The following is a 21,262-nucleotide window of genomic DNA, read 5'->3' on the forward strand; positions in this document are numbered from 1 at the left end:
CGACAGAGGGATTTGAACCCGCTTCTGAATTTTCAGACATATCACTTCTTCTTAATCTGTTTACCCTCCAGGGTCGGTTTTTCCCTCGGATTCAGCGAGGGATCCCACCTCTACCGCCTCAAGGGCAGTGTCCTGGAGTTCCCGACTTTGGGTCGGGGGATACAACTGGGGAGAATGACCAGTACCTCGCCTTGGCGGCCTCACCTATGCTCAACAGGGGCCTTGTGGAGGGATGGGAAGATTGGATGGGACAGGCAAGGAAGAGGGAAGGAAGCGGCCGTGGCCTTAAGTTAGGTACCATCCCGGCATTTGCCTGGAGGAGAAGTGGGAAACCACGGAAAACCACTTCTAGGATGACTGAGGTGGGAATCGAACCCACCTCTACTCAGTTGACCTCTCGAGGCTGAGTGGACCCCGTTCCAGCCCTCGTACCACTTTTTCAAATTTCGTGGCAGACCCGGGAATCGAACCCGGACCTCTGGGGTTGGCAGCTAATCACACTAACCGCTACACCACAGAGGCGAGACATATTACTAAGAATATAAAAACCACTGCACTGAACAAAAACACTTTTTGAATCAGTTGTTCACAAAACTAGGAACATGCGATTCCAGAAACACAACAATGACAACAAAAACAGATGAACAGCTGGTTATTCTGGATTCAGAACAGCAGCGCCAACTGGAAAGGTACCAGCAGTTTATCACAGAAACCAACCAAGCGGTGTCACTTAACTGGTTTCTGAACTAAATACGAAATTCAACGTAATGCCTGACTATTATAGGACGACGTTTCTTGACTGGTTTCAGCACTAAAATGTGCGTATAACTCATTTTTCCATTTTTTGGCACTTGACTGCTTTCTGAAATAATCGATTCAATTAAGGCCACCGCCGCTTCCTTCCCACTCCTAGCCCTTTTCTGCCCCATCGTCGTCATAAGACCTATCTGTGTCTGTGCGACGTAAAGCAACTAGCAAAAAAAAGGAGATGTCACTTGAAGGATATATGAAAGTGAGGAGCCCGGCACAAGTAAGTGGAAATAAAGCTAGGACTCAGCTAAGGGCTCCGTGGTCGCCAACCCAGACTCCCAAGCTCAGAGCCTGTGGGGCCCGCTTTAGTCGCCTCTTACGACAGGCAGGGGATACCGTGGGTGTTATTCTACTACCCCCACCTACAGAGGGAAGTTGCAGTGCCCCTCAGCTGTTGCGTTCTTTACCAGCACCGTTGCAGAGTTTCATAACGGGTAGGTATACAAAACCGTCGTTTACAGTCCTTGTATTTCTTGGAAATTGGATTATCCAACGTAACTGGAATAACTCACAGGTTGGATAGGTCATTCCGGTGAGCAGCGTTGCTATTGGCTAAAGCGCCTGACGTCATCGAGAGCGAGAATGAAGTGGTATATTTTTGAGCTTAGTAGTTACTCTAATTACACTCCACTCAAGTCATGAAATACAGAACTAATGGATATTTAGATGCTGTAACATTTATTATTTAAAACTTATACGAAAACATACGACTTCAAATTCGTCTTTGTAAAGACAAAGAGACTCTCACAACGGCTCGGGAACGCAGGCCTTCTGCCCCTTCGCAGATTCAATCCTGGCTCAGGGCGGTGGTATTGGAAGGTCGAGACCTTAAAGAACTCTTGCGGGACAATATTCCGGCACCTCTGTGTCTCCGAAAAAAGTTATTTGATCGAATTCAAATTTTAACACAATATGCAATGGGATGTTTTATACATTGTTTATATATTTCAGAACTGTTTGTTTCCAAGAGGAAAAAACTGTTATAAATTTGTAAGGCTCTTTTTTTTACTCACGGTTGTTGGAAAATTCCGTTCTTGGTCGCGTTACAATATTTATCGTATGTCCAAAGTATCACTGTGTGACTAAAAAATTCGTAAATGAATTAACTTCTGTTATATCAGTTTGTATTTTCATTGGATAGAATTATATTATGTTTCACTGACTGGCTGGTACAGGGAAAGACGTGAGGCGGGGACGGGATTGATGCTCTACTTCATTTCATCATCGGAAACAGTGTCCTGCGTGCTGGCCTTTGGTCACAGGGGTCCCGGGTTTGATTCCCGGCAGGGTTGGTAATTTTAACCATAATTGGTTAATTTCTCTGGCATGGGTGCTGGGTATATGTGTCGTCTCCATCATTTCAACCTCATCACAACGCGCAGGTCGCCTACGGGTGTCAAATCAAAAGGCCTGCATCTGGCGAGCCGAACTTGTCTTCGGACACTCCCGGCACTAAAAGCCATGCGCCATTTCATTTATATTTGTCGGAAACAGTACCTTATTTTGACTGTTCAGCACTAACCCATGCTCAATAATTTCCTGGAATGTTTCGCATTCCGTACAAATGTCAACACCATCAGCTCCGTGCAAGTACTGTATCGCAACTTCCTGGTGACAGACTATGTGATGCTGGAGGGTGAGAGGGGAATCGCTCGTTCGGCCTTGGCCTTTCGTACTGCCATCTATGCACCTGCGATGTAACTATCAGTGGAGTTGTCGACATCGAGACTAGTGGCGATATTTTGAAATAAAATGTGAATCTAGAACTGACTCCGGCCGCCTCTTAAGCGCACTATGAACATGGCATGTCTCAGTCCACAAACCTGAGACACGCTTGAAGACCGTACAATTTCGCGCTGCACCATGCCTGCTGCTGTCAATCTGAACAGGAATGATGCAGATGTGAAAAGAGGCCAGCAGGGAAGCACAAAAACTCCATGCAGCACAACCATGCCCTTCTCTCAACAATTCTGTGCAATCCGTGTGGATGCTTATTCCATGCTAGAATTGGTCTTTTTAACCATTAAAAGTACATCTGCAGACAGAAGTGAATTTATTGGAAGAAGTTAATTACTCGGAAACAAGTTAAGGCGCTGCCGATCACTCATGATTAGACTATTGTTGGCATTTCCAAAGGCATTTTAGAGCTACTGCCAGCAATTATTCAGGCTGCCCCTTACATGGGGAACAGACTCCCTTGCAACTGCCCCCAACATGGGAAACAAAAACTGCTTATGAATATTGTACTCGTACTATTCCCAGAGTACTGGGCTGCTGCTTCCGAAATCTCCACTGTTCCGAAGTCCGCTGTAGATTCCATCGAGGTCTTCACTTGTAATCCTGAGTTGGGACCCTTACCAGATGCTACGCTGGGAGTGTGTGCTCTGGGACTCGCATAGGCTGGGGCTGCCTCCAAAAAGGGTCCCTCCCTGTTACCTGATGCTCTTTGATATATAATCAATCATTCAGACTGCAGTATCAACATCAGACCTTAATGTCAACTGATATTTTGTGTGGCTCAGTTTCATCTGTATCTATTAATATGTTGCTGACAGTGTCTCTCATTGTATTTTACAGATTGTTGGCATTTCCTTGCTCATACAACAATCTATAGAAGCAGATTATTCCGATAGCTATTTTGCGGGCAAGAAGAACATGACAGATTCAGAAGTGGTGGACATCATGAAGCATAGAAATGGTAAGATCACTAGCACTGTTTGTACCAATTAACTTCAATGTATACAATCCTTCCTCAGTACAATGTAAAATATCTTGTGTAATAAGTGTTTACGGTACTTGTAGTTAGTTAATCTGACAGTGGGTACAGGTACTCCTTGATATATGCTTTCAGCTTATTAGCTTGTCTAGTACCGAGCTCGATAGCTGCAGTCGTTTAAGTGCGGCCAGTATCCAGTAATCGGGAGGTAGTGGGTTCGAGTCCCACTGTCGGCAGCCTTGAAGATGGTTTCCCGTGGTTTCCCATTTTCACACCAGGCAAATTCCGGGGCTGTACCATAATTAAGGCCACGGCCGCTTCCTTCCAACTCCTAGGCCTTTCCTATCCCATCGTCGCCATAAGACCTATCTGTGTCAGTACGACGTAATGCAAATAGCAAAAAAAAAAGCTTATCTAGTACATACAGTATGTCTTGGCGAGATATTACAATAAAAAATGGTCAAGCAGGCACCAATGGGAGCCAAACCCACAACCTTTGTATTTTTGAGCTAGTTGCCTCTGTCACTCTTGTTCTGTTGGTAAGTATCTGAGCTACAGGTGTGGCAGGGACTAGACAACTGTGGAGTGTTAGAACAAGAATGACAGGCCACCGCACCAGTCGGGAGAGCATCGGAAATTGGAAGGTTCCGTATGGTTTCTGGTTGACCCTGGGCCTTTTTTATACTGTAATCAGGGTGACCATAATTCCTCCTCCTCTAGGACACGTCCAACATTTCAACATTTTATTAGAGGTCTAAAAGAATTTTTCATTAATTTAAAAATGTCTTCTATTTTAAAAAAGTAGATTCACATACTGTCAATTTGACAAATTAGTGTTATTTGCTTTAGATCATCTTGAAGTAATTTTGGATTTACCAATTTTGCTGTAAAATGAAATGCTAATAATTTTGTCTGAAAACAGTTATTTACAAAATTTTGGAAAATAGTTTGCATTGATGTATCACGTGATAAAATTACTCTTCTCTATTTGCACAAATTGGAAGTAGTCTCATTTTAGTTTTACTTGCTACGTGAGGTCATTTGTGATAGGTTTATTAGTTTTCCATAAATCTGGAAACTTGGAAGAGTGGTGAAATGTAAAAACCAATTTGGTGAAACTTCGGCAAATTAGTGCACGACATTCAGATGAGGAAGAAATCTGAAATAAGTTGAGGGGTTTGTCCAGTGGGAACAAAGGTTTCCATAGCCAGTAAAGATAAGTATAAATTACTGAAAAACATGTTTGTTTTATGAGCACATTAGAAAAGTTTGCAGGTATTGCTTTTGCAGTGGCTCCACTGTGGCAGAGATAAAGTGAGGTAAAAAGAAAGGACTGACAAATTACGATCAAAAAGAAAAACAAGAAAGAAGGTGGCAGTGTCTTGCAGGATGAACAGTTCTTACGGGGATCACTGTTAGTATTATCCGCTAAACTTTTAGTGATACTTTGGCTCCCTAGTGCTGAATCGGTAGACCTCGGTTATCTTCCGACATTCGTATTGTCAATTTCTGACACAAAAAAATATGAATAGATTATGCATTGTCGTGAGTCATCTGGGGGTATAATTGCAACATTTTAAATACTGCTATTTACAAAGCAAAGTCAAAATGTAGGCCGAGCTTGAACATGATTGAGGAAAATCAAAGTACGTCACAAGATCAACCTAGAACTCCTACACGGAAACAACAGTTTGGAAAAATTCATATCGATCGATCATACTATTGACTCAATTCAGATTTCGTTTCCATTCAGTTGGCATTATTACCGGAACTGTTGTTGCTCCCTTTGTACTCCTCATCCCCGTAAAAGGAAGTGTCGCTAAAAGTTTTGCGGATAATATTAGGAAAGATCTTCCTTAGTGTAATCACGTAAATGGCATTGTAAATAAAGGGTATGTACCTCTGCATATGGTCATAAGGATATTTAGGAATTGTAAGGATGTAAAGGAGAGGGAATAAGTCTTTTGTAAGACCCCAACTAGAGTAGGTTTCCTCACCAGGAATACTTGATTAGAGAACTGGAAAAAAAAATCCAAAGGAAAGTAGCGTGATTTGTTCTGGGTGATTTTAGACAAGAGTAAGATTTAAGAAAACGTTTCAGAGTTTCGGCTGGGGAAGAATTCGGAGAAAGAAGTGGTGCTCGACTAAGTGGTATATTCTGAGCTGTCAGTGAAGAGGAGAGATGGCGTACCGTTTTCATCGTCCTGATAATGGAATAAAGGTTGCCATACGACATTAAAAGTTTGCCATGCACGGTAATGAGATCGCGAAGATTACGTAATTGGGCCATACATCGGAAAAGAACGCATATATCAAGTGGAATAGGCCGTGATTTCGGAATTATATATATATATAGACGAACGTATAAAATCAAGGAGGCCATGCACGTGACGGCAAAGATGTTTATTTGGCGAATTAAGTGTGCCTAGATCACGGACTGAGACGGAAAGTTATAAAGGATCCATGCGGCCGTGATAAAATAATAGGTTTTTAAAATTGTTAGAAAAGAAGTAGGTGAACAATAAAAAAAATCTGTTACGCAAAGCTACGTAAATTTATCCACGAGAAAAAAAACAATCCTAGCATAAAGAAGGGAGATATTGCAGTTATTACGGGCTAAAGAACCTACAAAGCGAAGAAGTATTTGAATCACACCTATATTTGAAGAAATATCGTGACGGGAAATCAGAGAAAGTTGAAAATTACCCGAACAGTAGTCGGATTATAGACCGAAGGCCGTTACGAGAAATCAAGTCGAGTTTAACGCATTATAGGTTGATTAGCTGGACAAAAGAAATTTTTAGAAAGCTAACTTTATGATTTTTACCTGTTAAACTGCCGAAAGAAATTTACATTTAATTACTATCTTAATAACCTGTATCAGAGATAAACTAGATTATCATTCTCAAGAGTATGGACGTGAAATTAATTCCCATTTTGGAAATGTTTCTTTCGCATATGACTGACGGCTACAACATGAGAGGCTAAATCGGAGATGGAGCCGACTTTCCGACGGAAACCGCCCAGCTGTTTCTACTATCCCGGGTCCCAAAACTTCAACCTGATGGTGACGTAACGGAGGATGGAGACGACCAACGCAGTCCTAAGATGACAACGTAATAGATAAGAAAAATGTTCCACCGATCAATACATTTATTGTGGATGAATTATTACGCTAGTACCGGTTTCGACCTATCTTGGCCATCAGCTAGCACACAAATTTACAGTCATGGGATATATTACAAAGAAGTTACTTAAGAGCTTCCGGATGTCTGATAAAAAAATTGAAGTAAAATATATTGCAGTATGTTGCGTTAAAATAGCTCTGATTAAAAGTAGTGATGGTTAGAATAAACTAAAACCTATTGATTGGGCATGGACATGAGTACATAAACACATTAAAATATATATGCCACATCATAAGACACTAAAAATATATAGCACATTAAACACATTAAAACATGGTATATTTTAAAAACGTCTATTAAAATTTGAGTTCATGTTGCGTTGCATTCGTTCTTCAATCCTCTTGTAGTTCTTGTGTTGATTAAGTTGAATATCAAGAATGTTCTATGGTTGATATACTTTGTATTGGTATGTTATAAGAACTCTTGGCAGTAAAATTTGAAAATTAAGTTGATGTAGCAAGATAGGTTTTAATATCAGAGTAGTTGGTGGTGACACTTCTCTCGTCTATGCACGTTATATGGTCGTTATCTGTAAAGAAAAGCTAATGAGTATAGCGTATGTATGAAGGAATGCCTGGATGTATGTGTGAAATGAAAAAAGTACTTACTGTTGTTGCTGTGGAGGTTGTGTACTGGCTGTTGTGAAGGTAGGGGCATTCCTGCAATAAAAAACGACTATCTCAAATTAGTAAACACACGTCATAACAAACCGACGAATCACAAACCTAACCCGCCCCTACCTTCACAATAGCCACTCCTCCATCCCCTCCACCAACATCCATCCACACAGCTCACATGAGCCCCAGACGTACTCGCAGCAGAGCACAACAAATATCCAAACATATCGGTACACAACCTCCACAGCAACAACAGTAAGTACTTTTTTCATTTCACACATACATCCAGGCATTCCTTCATACAAACGCTATACTCATTAGCTTTTCTTTACAGATAACGACCATATAACGTGCATAGACGAGAGAAGTGTCACCACCAACTACTCTGATAATAAAACCTATCTTGCTACATCAACTTAATTTTCAAATTTTACTGCCAAGAGTTCTTATAACATACCAATACAAAGTATATCAACCATAGAACATTCTTGATATTCAACTTAATCAACACAAGAACTACAAGAGGATTGAAGAACGAATGCAACGCAACATGAACTCAAATTTTAATAGACGTTTTTAAAATATACCATGTTTTAATGTGTTTAATGTGCTATATATTTTTAGTGTCTTATGATGTGGCATATATATTTTAATGTGTTTATGTACTCGTGTCCATGCCCAATCAATAGGTTTTAGTTTATTCTAACCATCACGACTTTTAATCAGAGCTATTTTAACGCAACATACTGCAATATATTTTACTTCAATTTTTTATCAGACATCTGGATGCTCTTAAGTAACTTCTTTGTAATATATCCCATGACTGTAAATTTGTGTGGTAGCTGATGATGGCCAAGATAGGTCGAAACCGGTACTAGTGTAATAATTCATCCACAATAAATGTATTGATCGGTGGAACATTTTTCTTATCTATTACATTGAATCCAATCAATACGGAATATGAAACTTATAAATAATAATACTAAGATGACAACATCGAAGCCAAAGCCAGTCATCTAACGTCAGTGATCGCAAGATAAGTTCCAAAGAATTAATTTATTACCTTGAAATTAATGTGCAGTAGATGTAGTATTCATATTTAAAGTGAACATTGGTATGTTGTTTTTACATAGTTCTTAGTGATAAAATCTAAGTCGTTGCCATCTTTGCAATGAGATTGTCCTTGTTAAATTATTATTTTAGGAGTAGGTAGTTCTTCAGAGTTTACAATCAATGTCATAATATAGGAATGTTTATAAATGAATAAGGAGAGATTTAGAATGTGATTTTCAACCATTATGGGATTGAAACATCGTACATAAAGAGACGTATCCCTAATTTAATATTTTTAAAGAAGGTAGTTGATTTCTGAGTAACTAATATCTGGTTGCTGATACGACGCGATGACATGTGAGTAAATATTAACTTGTTTGGTTTATATGTGTTTCCTTTTCGGGATTACATGTTTATGTGTATTATATGTGAAATCTAACCCAAAAGAGTACCGTTGCAGTACATTGAGAGGTTAAGATGATTTGCCGCCGTGTTGGAAATGATAAATGTTTACGTTGGGAAGTTATGGTTTGGGTGGCATGTTTATGTGGATTTACGAGTAATTATTTGCTGAGATATATTTATGGGAATTAATGATATATTATGGTAATTAATATTGGTAAATGGAGAGATAGATATACTTATGGTTAATTTTGGCGGTAAATACGGCGTATTACTGGCCAATGGTGATGTTTGACATATGCGGCAAGATATTAGTATGGAAATGCGAGATATATTGGGTTAGTGGTACACGAATACAATGAAATACATCGCAGATTTCGTATATGGGTTACCGTAAACTGTCTTCATATTAAATATCCAAATAAGAAATAAAAGTAGGGAAACTTGTTGTCTTCATAGATAATATATCAACGTTGAACTGAATAATATTTGGAGTTTGGTGTCGAATGTATTTAATTCATAGAACAATTCCATAATTTAAATCTCTACCACAATTGGATAAAATAGGTTACCAGATGCATTCCTACGGAGTTTTTGACATCTGATTGAATATTGGTAAAACCATAAATCATGTTAGGTATAATTTCTATTTGAACTACAATTATAATTATTCTTTACACGATACCTACATTTAATTTTAAGGTGTTATTTGAATATTTTAACCAAATGACATGGTCAAGGTGACCAATATTTCTCATTTAATGAACGATATATATTTGAAATAGCTATTTTGAGCTGATATATATTTGGAACTTACTTGCGATTGCTAACGTTATAACATCGAAAGAAATGCATTATAGGGACAGAATATCAATTTGATGATGATGAAAATAAGCATTAAAAAAAAAAAAGAATGAAACAAGAACTGATGGACTCGCATTATGCATATTTATTATGAAGTTTCATAAGGCTTAGGGACTTAGTTTTATTTTTAACCCAAAAATGTTATACTACGTTTTCAACAGTTAGAATATGTACTTTCAGTGTATGTAATTAAGAGAATTAATCTTTTATTTTTGTGATACGCATAATGGATGCAAGAAGAATAATTGAATCAGATCGAAGATAGATTGAAATTTATTTTTTTTTATAGAGAGAGGAGGAAGATAATTGATATTGATAAATATTATCAGATTTTCTTTTATGAATCTGGAATCATGAAATAAATTATAGATTATCCAATTTAGATGTTATTATTTTAGGAGTTAGGCTAATATCATTATGATATAAATAATTTTGGATTAATTCATTTAAAAAATATTTTATTTATTTTCTTTCTTTTCTTCGAATGATTTGGACTTGAAAACTTGATACTGATTCTGGAGGACGAATGGTATCGATGGTAATTTGTTAAAAAAGAAATGTGGTATCTCAGTTGATCTCACGTAAAAATAGTACGGTTCGCATAAACAATTTAATTATCCCTGAGAGGTGTCGCGTGGCAATTTAAGGATTATCATATCAATAAATGTGATAGGAAAAATGAAGGTTACGAGATCGCTTAAATTCTATGATGCGATAACTGTTTCTTCAATGAATAGTAGAAGCGAGCATAGCTACCGACACATAGCATCGTTTATATTATATGCATTCATCCATTTAATGATCTGTAAAAGTGATGGATGGTTGAGGGGAAAATAGCCGGAGCAATTGATAGGTCGCCCAATATGGTGCAAGAAAGAAACCCCCTCAGGATGGTGCAGAGTGGAATGACATTAGTAGACGAATAAGAGTGGTGTTTTTAAAAGTTGAAAAGATCACAATATGAAGATTAAGTTGGAATTCAAGAGGACAAATTGAGGCAAATATTAGTTCATAGGAAGAGGAGTTACAGATTGGAATAATTTACCAAGAGAGATGTTTGATAAATTTACAAATTCTTTGCAATTGTTTAAGAAAAAACAAGGTAGACAACAGATAGGGAAACTGCCACCTGGGCAACTGCCCTAAATGCAAATGGATCCAACATACATTTTTTTTTGTGTGTGTGTGTGTGTGTGTGTGTGTGTGTGTGTGTGTGTGTGTGAACTGTGTGATTAAAGTGAGTCAGTTTTCAAGTGATAGCGATTTACAGTTAATAAAAGTGATAATGCTATCACATCGGGGTCGCTGGTGTTAGTCTTGGTGTACAAATACATTTTAATTGATTTTCACTTGTACAGGAACAAGTTTTTGTTTCCCATAATGTCTTGGAAGTTAGGTCACAAAAGTATCTGAGCAATCCTTCTTCGAAGCTGGCACACTTAAATTCACTTGGCAGCTCCATGGTTTTACCATACACCATTTGAGATGAATGCAGTGCATTGCCGCGAGCTGAGCTTGTCATTGGATTCATACGCTACGAATAACTTTTGCGAGCTGGAGTCGTCAAATAATGCGATTGGGTTAATAAAATATGCATCCAAAGCTATTTTCAGTATTCTGTGCAGTCTTTCGATTTTTCCATTACTCTGAGGGTGTCTTCTTTGGAGCTTAATGCCGCAAAGCATTCTCGGGTGTTTAAAAGAGATGCTTCAAATTGTCTTTCTTGATCATTAGTGACAGAGGACCGTACTCCAAAGTGAGATACCAGGTTTTCATAAAATGCTTTGGCTACTGATTCAGCTGTAATGTAAGTTAATGGAACTGCAAAAAAATCTAATCATATTGGTTGTGGTCAGTGATCATTTTAAGGGGAAGTACAACTGGACAACAGCCTGTGGTCATGAACTCAGTACCTCCCTTAAAAAAAAACGGTGTTATTGTTATTTTTAAATTATTATTATTATTATTATTATTATTATTATTATTATTATTATTATTATTATTATTCAAATAGATCCATCCTATAAAATAAACTTTTTCTTCAGCTCATCACGGCCTCAGTGTCACAGCTGCAGTAATTGGTGCTATGCAGGTGTTCCTGAGTGCTCTTCTTATATATGGAGCAGAAAAGGTGAGTTAAAATTGAATTTTGTTAAATCTGTTTATAAATAAAAATTATCAATTGGTTGCCACTGATCTGCATTTAGGGCTCTCGTCCAAGGCGCAGGTACCTGATAAAATTGCTTACCTGTCTTTTCTTAACCCTCTTGCACTCAGAGCGCCGATCTATCGGCATGAGAGGTTATGTCACAGATTGTCATGAATGTTTACTGATAACCACCTATTCAATACAAAGTAAAGTTTTTAAATTAAGATTTACATCTTGCCATAATAACTTTTAGGGACATGTTTTGCCCGTTATATGGGCATCACCATCCTTTATCTCGTACCTTTTGGTCATTGATCAGGATCCTGATTTACCTTATCCAATATTATTATATGGATACTACTTTATACAAAGTTAAAAAGTCTTATTGTATGCTCTATTTGACATTTTAATGATTTGCACAATAAAAAGAATCTAAAAGTGTGGATGAGATGGATGATTGTTGTTGATATCTTATGAATAAAGAACTTATGAACTAGTTGATCGTTATGTCCGTATTTTCAATGTTGGTTTGAATGTCTATGGCTAAAACTGTGATCCTAGTTTATATATCAAGTTCTACTTGAATATGTGTGTGGGTTTTTTTAGCACGTTAAATGGAATATGGTTGGATTTCTTTTTTAGCTGGTTGAAGTCATAAAATATTGTTTTCTAGAATTAGGCAATCTTGTTCAAAGGTGATAAGTTGAATTGTAATTTTTTAACCACTCTTAGATGAGGTTTTGTTTCGAGTAAGATTGTTTAAATATGTAGGTAGTGGCCTGTTGACATTATTTTAGCTTATGTAGTTTGGATCCGGCATTCTTCTCAATCCCGTTGCGTAAGTGAAGAATGGTTCTCGATTAGCGATGCTGGCAGTGTCTTAGCTTGAGAATGCAACTGCTGCCTCTTATGTTAATAGTCTAAAGGGGACGCTCAGTCTTGGTATTAAATGTTGCTTCAGTGTTGGCTCTGAATAACTGAGAAGTGTGTAGATAATGTCTGTAATGAGAGGATAGAGAAATTATACTTAGAATTGAAGACAGCTGAATTTGAGGAAGTCGCTGTCTACATATTACTTACCCCTCGACTGTTGTGGAGGTAACTAACTGCACTGGCAGTGCCGGATTGACTGACCTTTGTGCTTCCTCTGTTGTATCTGTGTGAGGGTAGGGGTTGGGGGGGAGGATGAGGGGATAGGCGTAGCCTTAAGTGTGTGCGCTGTTGGCTGCAGGGAGTTTGTATGGGGTGGATTGGGAGGGAGTTGTTTGTTGAAGTAGTGGGCTTTTTGAGGATGAAGAATTTAATTTTTTTATAAAGTTGTTTTGTTCTAAATTCAATATTTGTATAAATTAAGTAATCTCATAGGGGATTTTTAATTTCTAATATATCGTTAAGATTTTGATTTTTGTTGTAGTGCTGGTCTGAATAAATGTAAATGTTTTCCAGCTCATTCATTAATTTACCTTTGCTTAATCGTTTGATAATTTCAAGAACCAGTTCTATAGTTGTGAATTGATACCCAGATTTTTCATATGAGACCTCATTGCTGAAAACTTACTGTTCTTGTTGGCGTTATAGTGCTCCATGTATCTTCTGTAAAAATTTCCTGCCTGTTTGCCCAATATAAGAGACGCTACATTGCAAGCATGCAAGCCTGTATCGTACCTGCTAACTTTCCCGATTTAGGCGGGAGACTCCCAATTTTCGACAGTTTTCCCGCCTCCCGATTATTCTATTATTTCTCTCTATTTTAGCTTATGTTTTGGTGAACTTAAAAACATTTGTTTTCAGATCCTGCCATTTCAGCTTTTTTAACCCAGTGGCCGGAAGTCCTTCGCTCATTGGCCGCTTTCAATCGAAATATCTACCTTTATTAATGCAAGAACTGTGCGCGAATGTGCGATGTTTATTAAAACCTGTATATCGTGACGCATATATCAATCGTCAAGCTCTCGTTCTTGCATGCTATGTTCATGTTCGTTCACATCAGTCTAGTCAATTCTAGACTAGTTGCTAGATACGCAGTCTTTGTTAGTAATTTAGTGACAGAATTCCAATGATAATGACTAGGGAGCGGATTTTTATGTGCTAAAAATGTGAAAAATATTTATTTTTTTATGTGCTGAAAAACTTTAAAATATGTGATTAAAAAATTGAAATTATTTTCCTTTAAATATCACATAACTACTCGCGCTCAAGAAGTAAATAAGTATAATGTTTTGTATTAGAATATGGTGCTACCAAACATGCTCCTTAAGGCAAAATGGTGTCTGTGTATGGAAACGTGCTGTATGGTATATTAATTTTTGATATGCCAGAGTAGATATTATGAATGGTTATTTTTTAAAGGTAATGTTTTGTTTAAATATGGCAAAAGCAACCTATCATCATAGTACTAGTTCGTACTCACCCATCACACGCTGGAATATTAGTTGCTAGAAGTAGTCTCAGAATTGCAGTGAATAACAAAGGTCATCTCCAAATTGTCCATCACAAATGCATGCCGATTATCTCTAAAGAACGCCTTATACTGAGAAAACGATCGCTCCACATCACAGGAAGTCAGACGAGCGTAGTTAAAGAGAGGAATGTCACCAACAATAACGCTGTCAATTTCGCCAACATGAGCACCCTCTAATACAATAGAAATTTGGCACATTGTTTGAAATCCTCTGCTTTTCCTGAACTTGACCTTTAACAGTCCCTGTACCTGCGAAGCCGGGAGTGAATCTAATTTTCAACAGCGCACACTTCCTTCACCGTTTCGGACAATAGGTTAGTGGATTTTTCAAGTATGTCTATAGTTTTACACAAGAAGCTTAGATTGCCAGATATAAACGCCAAATCATTTTTCAAAGAGCTGTCTTTTAGTATCTCTTGAAGAATCTCAATTGACGCGTCGTTTTTATCTAGCACGTTCACAACGGATGCAAAACTTTCAAAATTGTCTGCGTAGTATACCACAGCGCTAAGCCAGGTACCCCACCGCGTAACAATAGGCAGAGGAGGAAGCGCAAGATCCGGGTTTTTCTCTTTAAAGATCGATTCTTGAGGGTGCTTTTACGAAGACTTTTTTTGCATTAGACACTAATTTATCCACTTGAGGCTACTGAGCCCGCACAGTTTCACTAACCTGTGTAGAGCATGAACAACGCAAGTTACGTGTATCATTTTCGGAAAGCTCACAGAAAGGCCTTCGGCTGCCTTTTTCATGTAAGCTGCACTGTCAGTAAGGAAAAGCAATACATGGTCATATTTTATACCTTTTGGCCAAAGTAAGTGCATGGCTTCATTGAATAACCTAGCTACAGTGACATGGTTTGCAGTAAGCATTTCTTTACACGGTAGCAAATAAGAATGTTCGCAAGCAGTTTTGTTATTCTTCAACACACCAACTACAATATTTCCTACTTTTCTGCCACTTGAATCAGTGGTTTCGTCAATGCTCACCCACAGTTTTTCACTATCACATACTGCCCGAATTCTCTGTAAAGTTTCTTCGTAACATTTTGGGAGATAGTTTTTCCTTAATGTGGATTCGTATGGAGGCTCAAAATTAATGTACTTTGTTAGGAAATTTCTCAGTCCCAGATTATTTATTTTACCAAGAGGAATGTTGGCGCAAACAAATGCTCTGCACACATAAATAATACTGGGAATATTCAGATGGGCCTGCATTTGAAGTAGCTGGTTCAGCTATTAGTAATTGTCGCGAACGCATACGCGAAGCAGCCGCAGTATGCTTATTTCCAGACAAATGCTGGGTTAGTTGAGAACGTTGATCTGCACGTACTGTTTTACCACACGGTTGGCAAAATACCACTTTTCCATTGGTAGTGAAAATGCTTTTAAATTCTACTACATATTGTTGGAGACGCGACCTTGTACTCAACTTCCCTTTTGGCATTATTTTGCAGGTTACGACACGCATTTACGGTGAATCACTGTTTCAATAAAAAGAATAGCAGCGGACACTGAAGGAAATATTTCTTATAAATCCATACAAAATCACACGACCACGGGAATGATATATGGATCCGAACAGCTAACCTTACTCTTAGGAGTGATAAAATTCCACTACCTAATGGTGGGGCAATATTCTTCAGAGTCTCCCACGTCATAACGGAATTACGTCACCATATCTCTCTGTGATTGCCTTTCGCTGATATTCTATAAACAAAACCCGAGAGGGCCGACTCATAAAGAGTTGGAATGGCATCATGCAAGGAAACATCTTGTGCAGCAAATCAAATCGGTGTCTAAATGTAACGACGTAGCCAGTGACCAGCAAGTTTTAAAACTTATGGAGGGAAGTCCATAAATAGGCGAAACATTCAGACACATTATGTTAAATACACTGTTAAAAACAATACCATAATCGTAAAATGAAAATATGAGCATTATTTTATAACACAGAAGCATTTTAAATTTTATTGATCAACAAATATTGCCGATTTATGTGCTTATTATAGATTTTCTTAAAATATGCATTTACATTTAAAAAATTTGAAAATATGTGTTTTTATGTGAAATAAGATTGTTTTTACACTTGGGGAAGCACAATAGGAATAATGAACTTCATAACTTGCGTTAAAACTTACACAAAAAAAATATGTAATTACATAAAAATCCGCTCCGTAATAATGACTAGTGACTTTTCTAAGAGATTTTAGGAGGCATTTGGAGACAATTCTGACTCATTTTAATTTATCTCAATATAAATAAAATGAGTGTACATTGCTCAGAATTTAAAAAGAAAGATGTTTCTCTACTGGTCGCGACCATAGTAACAAGGAGAAATGCACGTTTTAATTTTCTGTAATGTACATATGTATGTATGCACTGAGAAGAATTTAATGAAAATCGGTATATAAATTTGGGGAATAAGTCGCTACAATCTAGGCCATAAATAATTGTGTTCACGCTGAGTGAAATGGTAGTTCAGGGGAAGGCCTAAAATTTTATTCTCATATATTTATTATTAACCCTATCAATAAATACTACATAATTAGTTATATATTATTAAATTTCCTGTCATTTAAGTCTTATACATTTTTACTGTACTGGCTATGATAAGAGATACCGTATTTACTCGCGTATTAGACCCCTTTTTTCCCCCACTTTTACAGCCAAAAATAATAAAGGGGGGTCCAATATGCGATAACCTCAATTTTGTGCTGCGAACACATGACTTCTAGGTTATAAAGAGCTATAAATTGTACGTGTAAACATTCTATACTATTATTTAACAAACTTAGAATGTATTTAAGTTATACTGGCTATTTTCGTCGGAAGGCAGCGTTTCTAAACGTAAAGACAAAAAATGGTGTACACGAATTTTAGGCCTACGGTACGTATAAGTCCGTTTTAGTTACTCATATCACGTCATTCAATACATCTCGTTAATTCCTCTGGTGAGGTTGATGTCAGGAAGGGCATACGGCCGTGAAAACTCGCTACGAAGATTCATCTCGCTTCATACTCGATCCCGTAGAAGAAAGGGATAAGGGTATCGTGTTATCATATAATTAAATATTGATACAAAAGAACTTAATGGCCAGTCATTTGTCTCTCAGTTTGGCAGTAGGCCTACCACACAGTAAACCTGATCACTGCTTTCATTTGAATTATTGCCTTGCACCTCCAACTTCCATGCCTTGCTACCGGCGTGTCGCCATTCTATGTGACGTCATCTTCACTGGTATCTCTCGTCAGTCGCGTCAGCCATGCTTCATTGTTCATTCTGTTCGAGCCATGCACTGCAATCAAGAGCATGCGAGGTCCCGTCTTTTTGAACCTTTTAAAAATAATTTCGTTCCCGACTATAGAGTCTAAACAGTGTAAATCTATTCCCAGAAGGTGTATATGTAGCAGAAGCCACTCCTTCCAAATAAAGCCATACTGTAGAAGGCATGCCAAACCATCAGCTGATAACTAGCGTATGTTAAGAGTTGTACTTCCGAATGTAATACATGTGTTGTTGTTGTTTGAGTCATCAGTCCATAGACTGGTTTGATGCAGCTGTCCATGCCACCCTATCCTGTGCTAACCTTTTCATTTCTGCGTAACTATTGCATCCTACATCTGCTCTAATCTGTTTGTCATATTCATACCTTGGTCTACCCCTACCGTTCTTGCCACCTACACTTCCTTCAAAAACCAACTGAACAAGTCCTGGGTGTCTTAAGATGTGTCCTATCATTCTCTCTCTTCTTCTCGTCAAATTTAGCCAAATCGATCTCCTCTCACCAATTCGATTCAGTATCTCTTCATTCGTGATTCGATCTATCCATCTCACCTTCAGCATTCTTCTGTAACACCACATTTCAAAAGCTTCTATTCTCTTTCTTTCTGAGCTAGTTATCGTCCATGTTTCACTTCCATACAATGCCACGCTCCACACAAAAGTCTTCAAAAACATCTTTCTAATTCCGATATCAATGTTTGAAATGAGCAAATTTCTTTTCTTAAGAACAGAGCCTTATTTTTGAGTATATTTCATGCTTGTTCTCTACATTTATTGCATCAGGTTTTGCGTAAACAGCTGTCCATGAGATAAGACGGACCAATTATTATTAACGCATACCCTAGTATGTTTTGTTTGGCGTCTCTGAAAATCATTTAAAGTACGTCGGGACATAAAATTATTATTTGTTAGGTACGTTGGCGAGTAAAACGATCGTTTGAATTGGATAGCTTTTATCACGTTTTAAACTTCTCTCCAAATAAATGCCTATAATGGCCCGAGTTACGAGATATTAAACGACCACTTTGTTAATGATCTCGCCTGCTGTATAAATAGCAACAACCGTGAATATTTCTAAACTAAAGTAAACTTGTTTCCTCATCCCGAGGTGATACAGCTCTTTTTAGACACGCCAAGTGGAGGGGAGTTACAGGTACCGCTTTTACCGCATATCAGCCTTCCTGCCATTCGTAAATCTTTGGCAGTACGGTACCGGGAATCGGTCAGACCCCCGAAAACAGCAACTAATTGTGCTAGCCATTACGCTGGTGGACATTATTAACTACAAAACAGACATATAGCATGACTGATGCATGCTTGCAGTGCGGGTTGGACACGAAGCTAGGCCAGTTCATCTATTTGTGCGACGTCATCAGAGCTGCAGTAGACGTACGCTACAGAGGCGGACATTTCTTAACTACGAAACACAGATGTACCGCATGGATTCGACGCGTTTTTTCATTGCGTAGGTCGTACGGACAAAACTATTCACAAATTTGTGCGATGTCATCAGAGCTGTAACAAGACTTGTACCCGCTTCGAAGCGGAATCGTCATCGTTCTCTGGCGAATTACGTTGGGGGGGGTCTTATAGGCGAGATTTTTTTTTTCATTTTCTTCGTCTCGAAAAGCCAGGGGGGTCTAATACAAGAGTAAATACGGTATTAATGTATTCAGCGCCGAGGTACGAGAAAATTGGTGAACAGAAATTAATGAAAATCGGGATGTAAAGTCAAGGAATAAGGAACTGCAGTCTACACTATAAAAATTTTTATTCACCCTGTTCGATATGGTAGTTTAGGGGAAGGTGCCAAAATTTAATTTTAATTATAGAGTACAATTTCTGATTAATGTCTTTAGTTTTACCATACCGACTATAATAATATTGTGAAGATGATTATAAGAATGAGAAGTCATGAAGGAACGATCGTTTGAATAACACAAGAGGGAGTCATAAGAGAGGACCACTCACTTTACATTAGATGCCCTAATATCAGTCAGAAGAAAACTAAATGTGAAGGCCTGCAATATAGACAGCTCATAAAATTGATCAACAATAACATTACATTGACCATTGTTTGTTGTGATGTGCTTTGTGTATTCTGCTGCCATTTATCTCCGATAGAAGGGAATACTGCTGCATACCTAGTGTAACAGCCTGCCTGAATATTGGCGGGAAGTAGTTGGGGAGTTAGATCTCTCTTCTTTAGCATGTTATTCCTCTGGTCCATAAATGTTCTGATACTACCGATACGTAACACACTGGATCATAGTATTCCAGCTATTCGATCCCTGCTCTGAGGCAGTGATTGGAATCAGCAGTGTGCACACTTAAATAGAATAACCATGGACCTACTACGCTGGTGTAGCAGGGGGAGAGGTGATACTCCCATGTTACGCGTTCCAGGTGGCGGATAAGGGGGTCCTACCCGGCTTGCTGGTGGACTTGAGCTACATAAAATAGCTCTCGCGTACCAAACGCACACCCTGTGGGTGGGGTACGCAGGCGAAGAATACAACCAGCGGTATCCCCTGCCTGTCGTAAGAGGAGACTAAAAGGGGCGACCTAGGGATGTTTGAATTAGAACCATGAGACTACTTACAGTATCACCATGTGGAGAACACCATTGGTCGCTTTTACTTGTGTGTAGTACCACTATGTTAGGTACACAATTGGTTTGTGATTAGTAGTGACTGTGTGAATCAGGGTGAGTTTTACACTGCCTTGCTTATTAGTACCCACTATGTAAGGAACACAACGGGATAGTAAGAGTCCCTGTGATTAGTACACCTATGTGAGGAACATCATAGGTTTGCATTACCTGTAAATGACTCCGCAATGTGAGAAACACCATAGGTCTGTGTTACGTGTGCGCATTATATTACCTGTGAGTAGTACCATAATGTGTAGAATACCGCGAGTCTACGCTACTTTTGATTAGTACCACAACATGGCAAATACCATGGTTCTACTTTCCTAGTGATAAGTACCATTATGAGGGGCCAATGACCTGGATTTTGGGACCCCGTTAGACTACAGCCGTCATCGATTCAGGGTTGTGGTCTAGAAGCAGTCCTTAGTCAGTAATACTATTGATTAACACTACGAGGGCAGATCAGAAAATAAGTTGCACGTCCCACTTATGGCCATTTATTACTCCACCTATACAACAGCAACACGACTAACGACATACACTGTAACGTCACTTTTCCACATAGTTTCCATGAGACTCCAAACATTTCTGGGAACGCACAACCAACTTGTCGATGCCGGATGCATAGAAATTTCCTCCAGCGTTCTGCAGCCACTCGGAGACAGCGGCCTTCACCTCATCGGTCTGGAAACTTCTACCACAGAGTTCCGTTTGAGCTTACCGAACATATGAAAGTCACATTTTACAAAAGAAAATATTTATAAAATCCTCCTATCAATACAGTTCAAGTCATCTGTTAGATGAAGCAAAGTCTATACATGTTTCAGCCTAATCTCAAGGCCATCTTCAGTAGTAGTAAAACAGTTTCAATGTAAGATACTCCGAACATCTTAATGCCCTAAAGTATAATCGCTACTCAGCCATGAGCGAACATTGTAGAGAGAAAAATCATAAATACACAATTGATCAAGATTTAAAGATCCTGCATTACGAACAGAAAGGTCCCTTAATATACTAGAGAATATATATATATAGATATCGACCAATATAACAATCCCGTCTAT

At 38.3% G+C, this 21,262-nt stretch overlaps 1 protein-coding gene across 1 annotated transcript in view; it reads left to right on the forward strand.

The window, feature by feature from the left end:
* LOC136883088 (uncharacterized) overlaps positions 1 to 21,262 on the forward strand; it is a 93,805-nt gene that overhangs the window by 51,761 nt on the left and 20,782 nt on the right. The window contains exons 3-4 of the mRNA XM_067155262.2: positions 3,388 to 3,508; positions 11,696 to 11,781. Of these exons, the coding sequence (XP_067011363.2) occupies positions 3,388 to 3,508; positions 11,696 to 11,781 (207 nt within the window). The remainder of the gene's footprint in view (positions 1 to 3,387; positions 3,509 to 11,695; positions 11,782 to 21,262) is intronic.

This window comes from Anabrus simplex, chromosome 11 (assembly GCF_040414725.1).
Source record: "Anabrus simplex isolate iqAnaSimp1 chromosome 11, ASM4041472v1, whole genome shotgun sequence".
NCBI classification, from domain to species: domain Eukaryota; kingdom Metazoa; phylum Arthropoda; class Insecta; order Orthoptera; family Tettigoniidae; genus Anabrus; species Anabrus simplex.